The sequence below is a fragment of the Salvelinus fontinalis genome, chromosome 21 (assembly GCF_029448725.1).
Source record: "Salvelinus fontinalis isolate EN_2023a chromosome 21, ASM2944872v1, whole genome shotgun sequence".
Classification (NCBI taxonomy): domain Eukaryota; kingdom Metazoa; phylum Chordata; class Actinopteri; order Salmoniformes; family Salmonidae; genus Salvelinus; species Salvelinus fontinalis.
Genome location: NC_074685.1, coordinates 9,428,890 through 9,442,018, shown reverse-complemented (window position 1 = coordinate 9,442,018; position 13,129 = coordinate 9,428,890). Strand labels below are relative to the sequence as shown.

At 46.0% G+C, this 13,129-nt stretch overlaps 1 protein-coding gene across 1 annotated transcript in view; it reads right to left on the bottom strand.

The window, feature by feature from the left end:
• Window positions 1-13,129, bottom strand: part of LOC129819154 (collagen alpha-1(V) chain-like) — a 166,989-nt gene that overhangs the window by 75,582 nt on the left and 78,278 nt on the right. The window contains exons 5-9 of the mRNA XM_055875716.1: window positions 9,709-9,840; window positions 7,116-7,241; window positions 6,372-6,800; window positions 5,700-6,218; window positions 4,286-4,342 (exon numbers count right to left, since the gene is read on the bottom strand). Of these exons, the coding sequence (XP_055731691.1) occupies window positions 4,286-4,342; window positions 5,700-6,218; window positions 6,372-6,800; window positions 7,116-7,241; window positions 9,709-9,840 (1,263 nt within the window). The remainder of the gene's footprint in view (window positions 1-4,285; window positions 4,343-5,699; window positions 6,219-6,371; window positions 6,801-7,115; window positions 7,242-9,708; window positions 9,841-13,129) is intronic.

The window sequence follows — 13,129 nt, the reverse complement described above, 5'->3', positions numbered from 1 at the left end:
AACAGACACTTTTATCCTCAGCGACTTACTGTCATGTTTGCACACATTTTACGTATGGATGGTCTTAGGAATCAAACCTACTATCCTGGAATTGCAAGCATCAAGCTACCAACTGAGAGGCGGAGGACCAAGTCAAGCTATCAAGGAGATATGTATCTGTTCAATCAGCTAAAAGCAAGGTGGGAAATTGCTCCTCCAGCTCCCAGCATGCAACAGGAGAGATGGCAACAGGAGAGTGGGGGGGGGGGGGGTCTCATAGTAAACACTCCCTGTCTCTCTGAACATGACCATTATCCTCTGCTAATACATCAAAACAACATATCTCTGTCTCTGTCGGTCTTTGTCGGTCTCTCGGTCTCTGTCGTTTTCTGTCGGTCTCTGTAGTGTGTACACATAAACACTCACAGATGGGCTGAGACATCACATACAGTGGCTTGCGAAAGTATTCATCCCCCTTGGAATTTTTCCTATTTTATTGCCTTACAACCTGGAATTAAAATAGATTTTTGGGGGGTTTTGTATCATTTGATTTACACAACATGCCTACCACTTTGAAGATGCAAAATATTTTCTATTGTGAAACAAACAAGAAATAAGACAAAAAAACTGAAAACTTGAGCGTGCATAACTATTCACCCCCCCAAAGTCAATACTTTGTAGAGACACCTTTTGTAGCAATTACAGCTCCAAGTCTCTTGGGGTATGTCTCTATAAGCTTGGCACATCTAGCCACTGGGATTTTTGCCTGTTCTTCAAGGCAAAACTACTTCAGCTCCTTCAAGTTGGATAGGTTCTGCTGGTGTACAGCAATCTTTAAGTCATACCACAGATTCTCAATTGGATTGAGGTCTGGGCTTTGACTAGGCCATTCCAAGACATTTAAATGTTTCCGCTTAAACCACTTGACTGTTGCTTTAGCAGTATGCTTAGGGTCATTGTCCTGCTGGAAGGTGAACCTCCGTCACTGTCTCAAATCTCTGAAAGACTGAAACAGGTTTCCCTCAGGAAGTTCCCTCTATTTAGCACCATCCATCCTTCCTTCAATTCTGACCAGTTTCCAGTCCCTGCCGATGAAAAACATTGTGATGAGAGGTGTTGGGTTTGCGCCAGACATAGCGTTTTCCTTGATGGCCAAAAAGCTCAATTTTAGTCTCATCTGACCAGAGTACCTTCTTCCATATGTTTGGGGAGTCTCCCACATGCCTTTTGGTGAACACAAAACATCTTTGCTTATTTTCTTTTCTTTAAGCAATGGCTTTTTTTTGTCCACTCTTCCATAAAGCCCAGCTCTGTGGAGTGTATGGCTTAAAGTGGTCCTATGGACAGATACTCCAATCTCCACTGTGGAGCTTTGCAGCTCCTTCAGGGTTATCTTTGGTCTCTTTGTTGCCTCTGATTAATGCCCTCCTTGCCTGGTCCGTGAGATTTGGTGGGCGGCCCTCTCTTGGCAGGTTTGTTGTGGTGCCATATTCTTTCCATTTTTTAATAATGGATTTAATGGTGCTCCGTGGGATGTTCAAAGTTTCTGATATTTTTTTATAACCCAACCCTGATCTGTACTTCTCCACAACTTTGTCCCTGACCTGTTTGGAGAGCTCCTTGGTCTTCATGGTGCCACTTGCTTGGAGGTGCCCCTTGCTTAGTGATGTTGCAGACCCTGGGGCCTTTCAGAACAGGTGTATGTATACTGAGATCATGTGACAGATAATGTGACATTATCGCACACAGGTGGACCTTATTTAACTAATTGTGTGACTGCTGAAGGTAATTGGTTGCACCAGATCTTATTTAGGGGCTTCATAGCAAAGGGGGGGAATACATATGCACACACCACTTTTCTGTTTTCTAATTTATTTATTTTTTGAAACAAGTAATTTTTTTCATTTCACTTCACCAATTTTGACTATTTTGTGTATGTCCATTACATGAAATCCCCAAAATAAATCTATTTAAATTACAGGTTGTAATGCAACAAAATAGAAACAACACCAAAGGGGATGAAAACTTTTGCAAGGCATTGTAAGAATTATGTGCATTTTTCTAGAACCAACTAAATCTTCTCCAAGCCACATCTATTTTACAGATGAAAGAGACCTCTACTGCACCACTTTTGAACATTCCCAGAGCCATACTTGTGTCTTTAACATTCCCAGAGCCATACCTGAGTCTTTAACATTCCCAGAACCATACCTGGGTCTTTAACATTCCCAGAGCCATACCTGGGTCTTTAACATTCCCAGAACCATACCTCGGTCTTTTACATTCCCAGAGCCATACCAGGGTCTTTTACATTCCCAGAGCCATACCTGGGTCTTTTACATTCCCAGACCCATACCTGGATCTTTAACATTCCCAGAGCCATATCTGGGTTTTTAACATTCCCAGAGCCATACCTGGATCTTTTACATTCCCAGAACCTTACCTGGGTCTTTTACAGTCCCAGAGCCATACCTGGGTCTTTTACATTCCCAGAACCTTACCTGGGTCTTTAACATTCCCAGAGCCATACCTGGGTATTTAACATTCCCAGAGCCATACCTGGGTCTTTAACATTCCCAGTCCCATACCTAGGTCTTTTACATTCCCAGAGCCATACCAGGGGCGTTAACATTCCCAGAGCCATACCTGGGGCTTTAACATTCCCAGTCCCATACCCAGGTCTTTAACATTTGCAGAGCCATACCCGGGTCTTTAACATTCCCAGTCCCATACCTGGGTATTTTACATTCCCAGAACCATACATGGGTCTTTAACATTCCCAGAACCATACCTGTGTCATTAACATTCCCAGTACCATACCTGGGTCTTTTACATTCCCAGAGCCATACCTGGGTCTTTTACATTCCCAGAGCCATACCTGGGTCTTTTACATTCCCAGAGCCATACCTGGGTCTTTTACATCCCCAGTCCCATACCTGGGTCTTTAACATTCCCAGAGCCATACCTGGGTATTTTACATTCCCAGTTCCATACCTGGGTCTTTAACATTCCCAGAGCCATACCTGGGTCTTTAACATTCCCAGAGCCATACCTGGGTCTTTAACATTCCCAGACCCATACCTGGGTCTTTAACATTCCCAGAGCCATACCTGGGTCTTTAACATTCCCAGAGCCATACCTGGGTCTTTTACATTCCCAGAGCCATACCTGGGTCTTTTACATTCCCAGAGCCATACCTGGGTCTTTTACATTCCCAGAGCCATACCTGGGTATTTTACATTCCCAGACCCATACCTGGGTCTTTAACATTCCCCGTGCGTGCGTGTGGCCATGTGTGTGTGGTGAGTATGTGTGTGGTATGGGTGGGTTGGATGGGACTGGCAGGGGGATGGGGGTTGGCGTCACTGCAGACAAATGGGGATTGGACTGAAAGGAGGGAGCTCTGCTCCTTGTTTATTTACAATGTGAACAAGATGGACGACTCACAGGCTCATTCTGGGTGGTAAAACACATACACATACAGTTGAGCCCAGTGACATTTGTTTATAGGGAGACAGCTGTGGTTCTGTGACTCAGGTCAGATTGAGGCATTGAATTCGTACGCTTTGGATCATAACATAGGAATTGGCTGCCTTTGATGACATTGGCATATCAGGTATAGCCATGGCTTTAGCTCCGCAAGTTAACACTGTCCCCTGATGAATGTGGAGTGCTGGAGTAAAAATCCAAAGTAGGGACTGGCTATATTCCATCTGTGAGATCTTTAGATCACTGGGAGGTGGGGAAGTCTTTGGGAGATTTCCTCTGTCTTCTCCCCCTCTCTCTCTTTCTCTTCCCTCCCTTTCCCAGCTGGACTCTCCCTGGTCAGTGTTGATGCTAGCCCAGTGTGTTTACACTCCATATGATCATTCATTTTCCTCTATGTATCCATACTCCAAATGTTCAACCTTTGGACCAGAGGTGGCCTTGCTGCAGGCCACAGCAGGAAGATGCAGAGACCAGTGTGTTATACGGCATCATGTGATTTATAAGATTGTCAGTCAGTGGTGTGTGATGACTCATGGCTTGGATTTGAAATAATCATACACACAATCACACAGACACACGTGTGAAACACACACTCACACTCTCACACAGACACACACATGTGAAACACACACTCACACTCTCACACAGACACACACATGTGAAACACACACTCACACTCTCACACAGACACACACATGTGAAACACACACTCACACTCTCACACAGACACACACATGTGAAACACACACTCACACTCTCACACAGACACACACACACACAGTGAAACACACACACACGTTGGATAAATTATACTCACAGGCTCAATGATAGCAGGTTCTCCCTTCTGTCCCTTCTCTCCCCGAGACCCATCAACCTGCAGAGGACATCAACATTACCATCATCATCATAGTCTATCGCCGACATCATAATCATTATCACCCCCACCATCATCATCATCACCACCATCATCATCACCACCACCACCACCACCATCACCACAACCACAACCACCATCATCATCACCACCACCACCACCATCCCCACAACCACAACCACCATCATCATCACCACCACCACCACCACCATCATCACCACCACCACCACCATCACCACAACCACCACCACCATCACCACCACCAGCACCATCATCATCATAGTCTATGGCCGACATCATAATCATTATCACCCCCACCATCATCATCATCACCACCATCATCATCACCACCACCACCACCACCATCCCCACAACCACAACCACCATCATCATCACCACCACCACCACCACCATCATCACCACCACCACCACCATCACCACAACCACCACCACCACCACCACAACCACCACCACCACCATCACCACAACCACCACCACCAGCACCATCATCATCATAGTCTATCGCCGACATCATAATCATTATCACCCCCACCATCATCATCATCACCACCATCATCATCACCACCACCACCACCACCATCACCACAACCACAACCACCATCATCATCACCACCACCACCACCATCCCCACAACCACAACCACCATCATCATCACCACCACCACCACCACCACCATCATCACCACCACCACCACCACCATCACCACAACCACCACCATCATCATCACCACCATCACCACAACCACCACCACCACCACCATCACCACAACCACCACCACCATCACCACCACCAGCACCATAATCATCACCACCACCATCATCATCACCACCATCATCATCATCACCACCACCACCATCATCATAGTCTATCGCCGACATCATAATCATTATCACCTCCACCATCATCATCACCACCACCACCACCACCACCACCATCACCACCATCATCATCATCATCATCACCACCATCACCATCATCATCACCACCACCACCACCACCATCATCATCATCACCACCATCGTCATTACCATCATCATTATCACCACCATCATAGTATATCACCACCATCCCCATCATCATCATCACCACCATCATCACCATCATCATCAGCACCACCATCATCATTATCATCACAAGAATTTTGATTATTATCATTATCATCATGATCACCATCATCATCACCACCATCATCATCATCACCACCACCACCATCATCATAGTCTATCGCCGACATCATAATCATTATTACCTCCACCATCATCATCACCACCACCACCACCACCATCACCACCATCATCATCACCACCACCACCACCATCATCATCATCGTCCATACCTGTCCGTAGTACTCGTCTGTCTCGGCTGGCAGCACCTTCTCCTCCTGTCCACCGTAGTCCAGGTCTCCATAACCATAGTCTGCGTCCCCATACTCAGGGATGGACTCCTCTTTGAACCGATCACCCTCCAGATCAGTGTAGTCTCCCTCAATAGCCACATCCTGGCCCCCGGCTCCCGTAGCAACCGAATCCCCAGCTCCAGCTCCTGCTCTTGCTGCCCCACCTCCGGCGCTGGCAGATCCACCTACAGAGACGGAACCGCCCCCAACGGAAGCGGAACCGCCCCCGACCGATACAGATCCACCTACAGAGACGGAACCGCCCCCAACGGAAGCGGAACCGCCCCCAACCGATACAGATCCACCACCACCACCACCAGTACCGATTTCGACAGTACTGCTGCTGCTGCTGGTTCTGCTGTCATGGTCACCGCCACCGATGCTGTACTCCTCTCCCTCTCCCTCTCCATAGGACAGGTCATAGCCCTCACCGTAGTTGTCATCGTAGCCTGTTCCAGCCTGAGAGACCAGAGAGGAAAGGACAGGGGCAGTGAGTCAATGGGACACACTGAGATATGATAAGATGTTATGTGACACATTCCAGATACAACATCTAACTGGTAAAACATAGGATATTACCACACAAGCACACAACAACAGTGTGTAACTCACCGAGGTCTTGTTGCGTGTGATGGTGACTCCACTACTGGTGATGACCTTCTCAAACTCCGCCCCCGTGCCCAGGTCAAACTTTGACCCCAGCCCCAGGTCCAGCTCCACCCCTGCGCCGGTCCCCGTGCTCGAGCTGCTGATGGTGACTCTGCGAGTGCCGTCGGGCGCGACCGTGGACTCGTCGTAGTATGATTCGTAGTTCCCATAACTATCCGTATCATAGCCGTCATAAGGGCTGGTCTCTTTCCCGTAGGCCTCCTCGCCGGCGGCTCCGGCTCCTGCTGCAGCAGCAGCGGCTCCAGCGGAGGCGCTGCCGGTAGAAACGGCGGTCAACACTTTTCCCTCGACTCCCTGACTGGCTGTATCCCTGACTGATGACACCACCTCTTTGACTGAGGTGACCACACGGCCGCTCTCTGGCACGGACACCTGGAGAGGAGGACAACACAATGTCAGGAGGACAAACTGTAGCCGATACAACACTTTTGATGAATTGTTATTATTTACAGTAACTTTACTTTAAAGTCATTGAGATAAAGAATAGCTTTTCAAAGGGAGACCTGACCAAGATGTCATTCAAAACTGACATTGGAACATACTCAGCTAGCATCAACAGCAATCATCCACATTATAAAACAAGGTATGGAATGGGGAGAGGGTGCCAAGTCCCACCCCACTGGAGATAGACGGTAGTCTTTTAAAAGGACGCGGGACATGGGACATGGGGCAGAAAGGGGACAGTACCTTTACGTCTTCCGTGGCAGGTCCAGCTTGTTCGTCAGTCTCAGTCTCGGAGGTGGACTCGGAAGGCTTCCCATCCATGTCCTCATAGTAAGGATACTCATAGTAATAGCTGTCCTCCTCTGTGTTCTATACAATACAGGGAATTATGAAACGGTTAGTTCCCGCCAAGCAATCGGATTGGTCAAAAGTGCATTCCAGCCGTGGTGTTATTGAGCTCAACACCACAGCTAGTCATGCGTTATCGAAAAATGATTGAATCACTTTATGATCACTCCACTAACTGTAATGGTTGACCAGAAAGTTATTCTTTCATAGTTCTTGCTTTCTGTGTAAAACCGTTTCATATACGCAATAATATACTTGAGGGTGTGAGTTATGGTGATTATTGGCTGACAGAACTCACGTCTTCCTAGCGACCACATCATGTCGTTCCAATAATCCCCATAACACACCCATCTGGTATATTATTGATTTAATGGATGATGGTTGATGGTTGAAAATGACAGTAATAAGAGGGTGTGTGTGTGTGTGTGTGTGTGTGAGAGAGAGACAGAGAGACAGAGAGACAGAGAGACAGAGAGACAGAGAGACAGAGAGAGAGAGAGAGAGAGAGAGAGAGAGAGAGAGAGAGAGAGAGAGAGAGAGAGAGAGAGAGAGAGAGAGAGAGTAAGAGAGTGAGAGACAGGCAAAGAAAGAGAGACAGAGAGAGAGACAGAGAGAAAGACAGAAAGAGAGACAGAGAGAGAGACAGAGAGAAAGACAGAAAGAGAGACAGAGAGAGACGGAGAGAGAGGGAGAGAGAAAGAGAGAAAGAGAGACAGAGAGAGACGGAGAGAGAGGGAGAGAGAAAGAGAGACAGAGAGAGAGGGAGAGAGAAAGAGAGAGAGAGTAAGAGAGTGAGAGACAGGCAAAGAAAGAGAGACAGAAAGAAAGAAAGAGAGAGAAAGAAAAACATTTCTTTGTACTGTAAGACAACAGATAGGGTCCTCCTCCTCTGTGCTCTATACATACAGGGAAATGGATAATGGTTGATGGTTGAAATGACATACACATAATGATGAGAGAGAGAGAGATATATTAGACAACAGACAGAGAAAGAGAGAAAGAAAGACATTGCTTTGTACTCTATGAAAACAGCCTAACATTATGATAACAATCAGAGGTGTCTGATATTGGGATGATGTCACAGGAGGTTGGTGGCACCTTAATTGAGGAGGCAATGGCTGGCTCGTGGCAATGGCTGAAGCAGAATTAGTGGAAGGGTATCAACATCACATGGTTTCCACATGGTTTCCAGTCATTATTATGAGCCGTCCTCCCCTCAGCAGCCTCCACTGGATGAATCACCAACAAAAGTTGGGCTGAGTCAGGAGTGAAGGTTTTTAAGAAGGGTGGGTCGGCAGGGGTGGAGGGGCTTACTTACTTTACTTGCTTATGGAGGTACAATGCACAGAAATATGGCGTGTCATAGAGCTCATCCTGATCATGTACTGAGGGGAGAGAGGCACTAGTTGCTTCAGTCACTCTGAAGTTTTTATTTTCTGTGAGGTCTGCTCCGTATTAGCCCTACTATTGGAACCAGATTATGAACAAACCCGAAACAGGTCTGAAACATGTTTGAGGTAAGTGTTTGTGACCGATACGTTTGACTCTGGTTTGGCTGTAGTTGTAGAACCACGGTTCTACTATGTCAGGGTGAACTGGTTCCCTTTGGTTCTAGACAGCTCCAGATGGGCTGAGATGAGAGGTACAGGAGTTGTGATTGGGCACACTATGGTTCTCTCTCTGACTAGTTCACTTCATAAGAAAGCTGAGATCACCACTTCAACTGGAAAGAGTCCAAGGGCGTGGTTGGTTAGCTTGTTGAACTGATCATGTCGTTCTCCTCCAGAGGATTAAGCCTTACCATGCAGCAGAGTTGTTTAATAGATTGGGGGCAGATATAGAAAGAACATCTCCATTCAGCATAGATTATGGAGATACAGGCTTAGGCAAGTACTCTGCCATTCCTGCATATTTGATTCCCTCTATAACTGCATAGAAGATTCAACCCTGTTGATTTCCCAGCACTCAGCACTTTCTTTCTTGCAGACAGCGTTTTTTTCCCTCAGCGATGCAGCTCTTTCTTTCCAGTAGTTTGTCCAACCGACACAGCCTGATCCCTAATTAAAGAACCACTTATTGATAAAGGGATGAAGGAATACTGTATCAGGGAATATCAGGGAAGGCCTCAGGGTATGCTGTATTTGATATAATGCACTGAACTCCCTGACTGTTTGAACCTGGAGTTTAGACCTTCTTTGGTTGGCTTTTGTGTTCTTGCTAGATCAGGTACTCCTCATAAGGCCCCAAAGGACACACCCTGACCAATAGTTGCCCTTAACCTCTGCCTGTCCAAAAATGAGCAATTTATTACATACAGTAGTTTGTTATCTAGTTGTTAAACTTCTCAAGCCAACACAGCAAGTTGACTTCGACCTGAAGACAATTACCGTGAGACGTAAGAAGAGAAAGACCCAACTGAAGAAGGATAGAGTATAAAACATACTGGAAACATACTGGAAGAGTCTGGAGAGGTGATGAAGTGACTCACATATTCGTCTGTGTTGGGGTCCTGGGCCTGGGGCTGCTCTGGGACAGGGACCTCACAGTCGGGGCTGTAGTGTTCACAGTAGTCATAGGCAGCACGGTGGTCCGCCACAATCAACAGCTGCTGGATGTCTCCCTGGAAACACACCGAAAACAGGAAGTTATGAAACAACTGTAACCAGGAAGTAAAAATGGATGGAAACAAACAAACAAACAAAACATTTTGCAAATAAATCAAGTAAAGAGAGAACATATGTATTGCAGTGCTCTGCAGGCTAAACACAAACTGCTCAAACTAGGTCAAGGCACTGGAACATGGATGAGGTGACTAAGTCCTAAAGAACTCTGTCCCGTGTCCAACAGTCCTTTCTGATTAGTACTAAACACTGGAACTCTGTAGAACATTAAAGTACAGGCTACATGGGAGAGGCGGGAGGGAGCAACTAATGTGAACATGGAAAGTTTGAGGCACGCGCACGCACGTACTCACACACACGCACACGCACACGCACACGCACACGCACACGCACACACACACACACACACACACACACACACACACACACACACACTGTGCGGCTACACTTCGCCATGAAATAGTATTCTCACAGGGTAACAGTTTTTACCACCGATTAATCATTTTCTCACCACATACTGTAAATCCATCCCTGTGCTAAAAGGGAAATTAGTTATTTAGCCTCTAGCTCATCACGGTCAACAAAGTCATCCAGTTTGACGTGCTATGGAGAGGGCATGAGCCAACCTGCTCTCACACACATCCAATGAACATTCTGATTTACAGAGGTCACTGTACAGGGAAGAGAGGGAGGGAGGGAGTAGCAAGAGAGAGAGAGAGAGAGAGAGAGAAAGAAAGAAAGAAAGAAAGAAAGAAAGAAAGAAAGAAAGAAAGAAAGAAAGAAAGAAAGAAAGAAAGAAAGAAAGAAAGAAAGAAAGAAAGAAAGAAAGGGGCTCAGAAGGATCCCCAGGCTGCATGGGGAATTGGGTGTGAGTGCTATATTTTTCATCCTTGGCTAGACTTGTACCTAAACTATACTTATATACATTTTCTGAGCCAACGTTAACAAGACATATCAAGCAATGAACACAGATATTAAAAAACTAACACACAAACCATGATTAAACATGTTGAAGACTGCTACAAACCACACATAACATTTCCTCATAAATACCAGCAGGCCATATGCCATCATGTTTTCAATTAATGTTTGTACACACCCAAATATGTAGGAACGTCAAACTATACAATCTCCAGCCCTCATAAAAGGAAATAAATTACTTTGAGATGACATCAGTCTTTCATTAAATCCATCTGCCAGAAGTTCAAAATAACTCATAACACTGTTTTGTTTTTCCATGCATAGAGAATCGTTATTATTAAAAGAGATTATTTGTCACTTGTGTTCCAACCAACAACAGTTTGTTGAAAAACAGGAATCTGAAGCTCTCTACTATAACATCACTTGTTTCATACTAATCTCAGTTTGCTACCTGTATAAAAGACACCTGTCCACAGAAACAATCAATCAATCAAATTCCAAACTCTCCACCATGGCCAAGACCAAAGAGCTCTCCAAGGATGTCAGGGACAAGATTGTTGACCTACACAAGGCTGGAATGGGCTACAAAGACCATCGCCAAGCAGCTTGGTGAGAAGGTGACAACAGTTGGTGCGATTATTCGCAAATGGAAGAAACACAAAAGAACTGTCAATCTCCCTCGGCCTGGGGCTCCATGCAAGATCTCACCTCGTGGAGTTGCAATGATCATGAGAATGGTGAGGAATCAGCCCAGAACTACGCAGGAGGATCTTGTCAATGATCTCAAGGCAGCTGGGACCATGGTCACCAAGAAACAATTGGTAACACACTACGCCATGAATGACTGAAATCCTGCAGCTCCCGCAAGGTCCCCCTGCTCAAGAAAGCACATATTCATGCCCGTCTGAAGTTTGCCAATGAACATCTGAATGATTCAGAGGACAACTGGGTGAAAGTGTTGTGGTTAGATGAGACCAAAATGGAGCTCTTTGGCATCAACTCAACTCGCCGTGTTTGGAGGAGGAGGAGGAATGCTGCATATGACCCTAAGAACACCATCCCCATCGTCAAACACGGAGGTGGAAACATTATGCTTTGGGGGTGTTTTTCTGCTAAGGGGACAGGACAACTTCACCGCATCAAAGGGACGATGGACAGGGCCATGTACCGTCAAATCTTGGGTGAGAACCTCCTTCCCTCGGCCAGGGCATTGAAAATGAGTCCTGAATGGGTATTCCAGCATGACAATGACCCAAAACACACGGCCAAGGCAACAAAGGAGTGGCTCAAGAAGAAGCACATTAAGGTCCTGGAGTGGCCTAGCCAGTCTCCAGACCTTAATCCCATAGAAAATCTGTGGAGGGAGCTGAAGGTTTGTGTTGCCAAACGTCAGCCTCGAAACCTTAATGACTTGGAGAAGATCTGCAAAAAGGAGTGGGACAAAATCCCTCCTGAGATGTGTGCAAACCTGGTGGCCAACTACAAGAAACGTCTGACCTCTGTGATTGCCAACAAGGGTTTTGCCACCAAGTACTAAGTCATGTTTTGCAGAGGGGTCAAATACTTATTTCCCTCATTAAAATGCAAATCAATTTATAAACATTTTTACATGCGTTTTTCTGGATTTTTTTGTTGTTATTTTGTCTCTCACTGTTCAAATAAACCTACCATTAAAATTATAGACTGATCATTTCTTTGTCAGTGGGCAAACGTACAAAATCAGCAGGGGATCAAATACTTTTTTCCCTCACTGTAGATGCTTTCCCTTCAACATCTCTCTTTCTCCCCCTTTCCCTCCCCCAGGCTATCAGGACGGGTGCCAAGGTGGATTCCGACCACACGTGGTGCGATCCTCAGTTCACCCTGTAACAGACGCCGAGGACATCGCTGGAGCAATGAGAACACCACCACAAATTATTTATGAGCACGCACAAGCACATGCACACGTCTTCGTACAGGTTACGGGGGAAGCTGTGTAAAATGTTCACACTGTAGAACCCTGATTAGGAGTTATTGTCAAGAGAAAACAATCTCTTGAAAGAATCATTCCCAGCTGGAATCACACGTGTTTGTTTGTTCCTTTGGCCTGGAGGTGTTAGCATGGGCTCTGGTCAGAGTAGTGCACTATATAGAGAATAGGGTGCCATTTGGGATGTAGGCGTGGCCTCTTAATAACATAAAGGCCCAGCCAAGTGTTGCATGAGCTGGCAGTACAGAGACTGCTGGTGGATGTCATTACAACACTCCCCTGATGTACACTCATATATTATTTCTCATATCGCATGCTGCCAAAGAGTTCATCCTATACAATGCAGACCTGATGTTTTCAGTGGATTTTGCCAAGCCTTCACCCAACCACCATATACC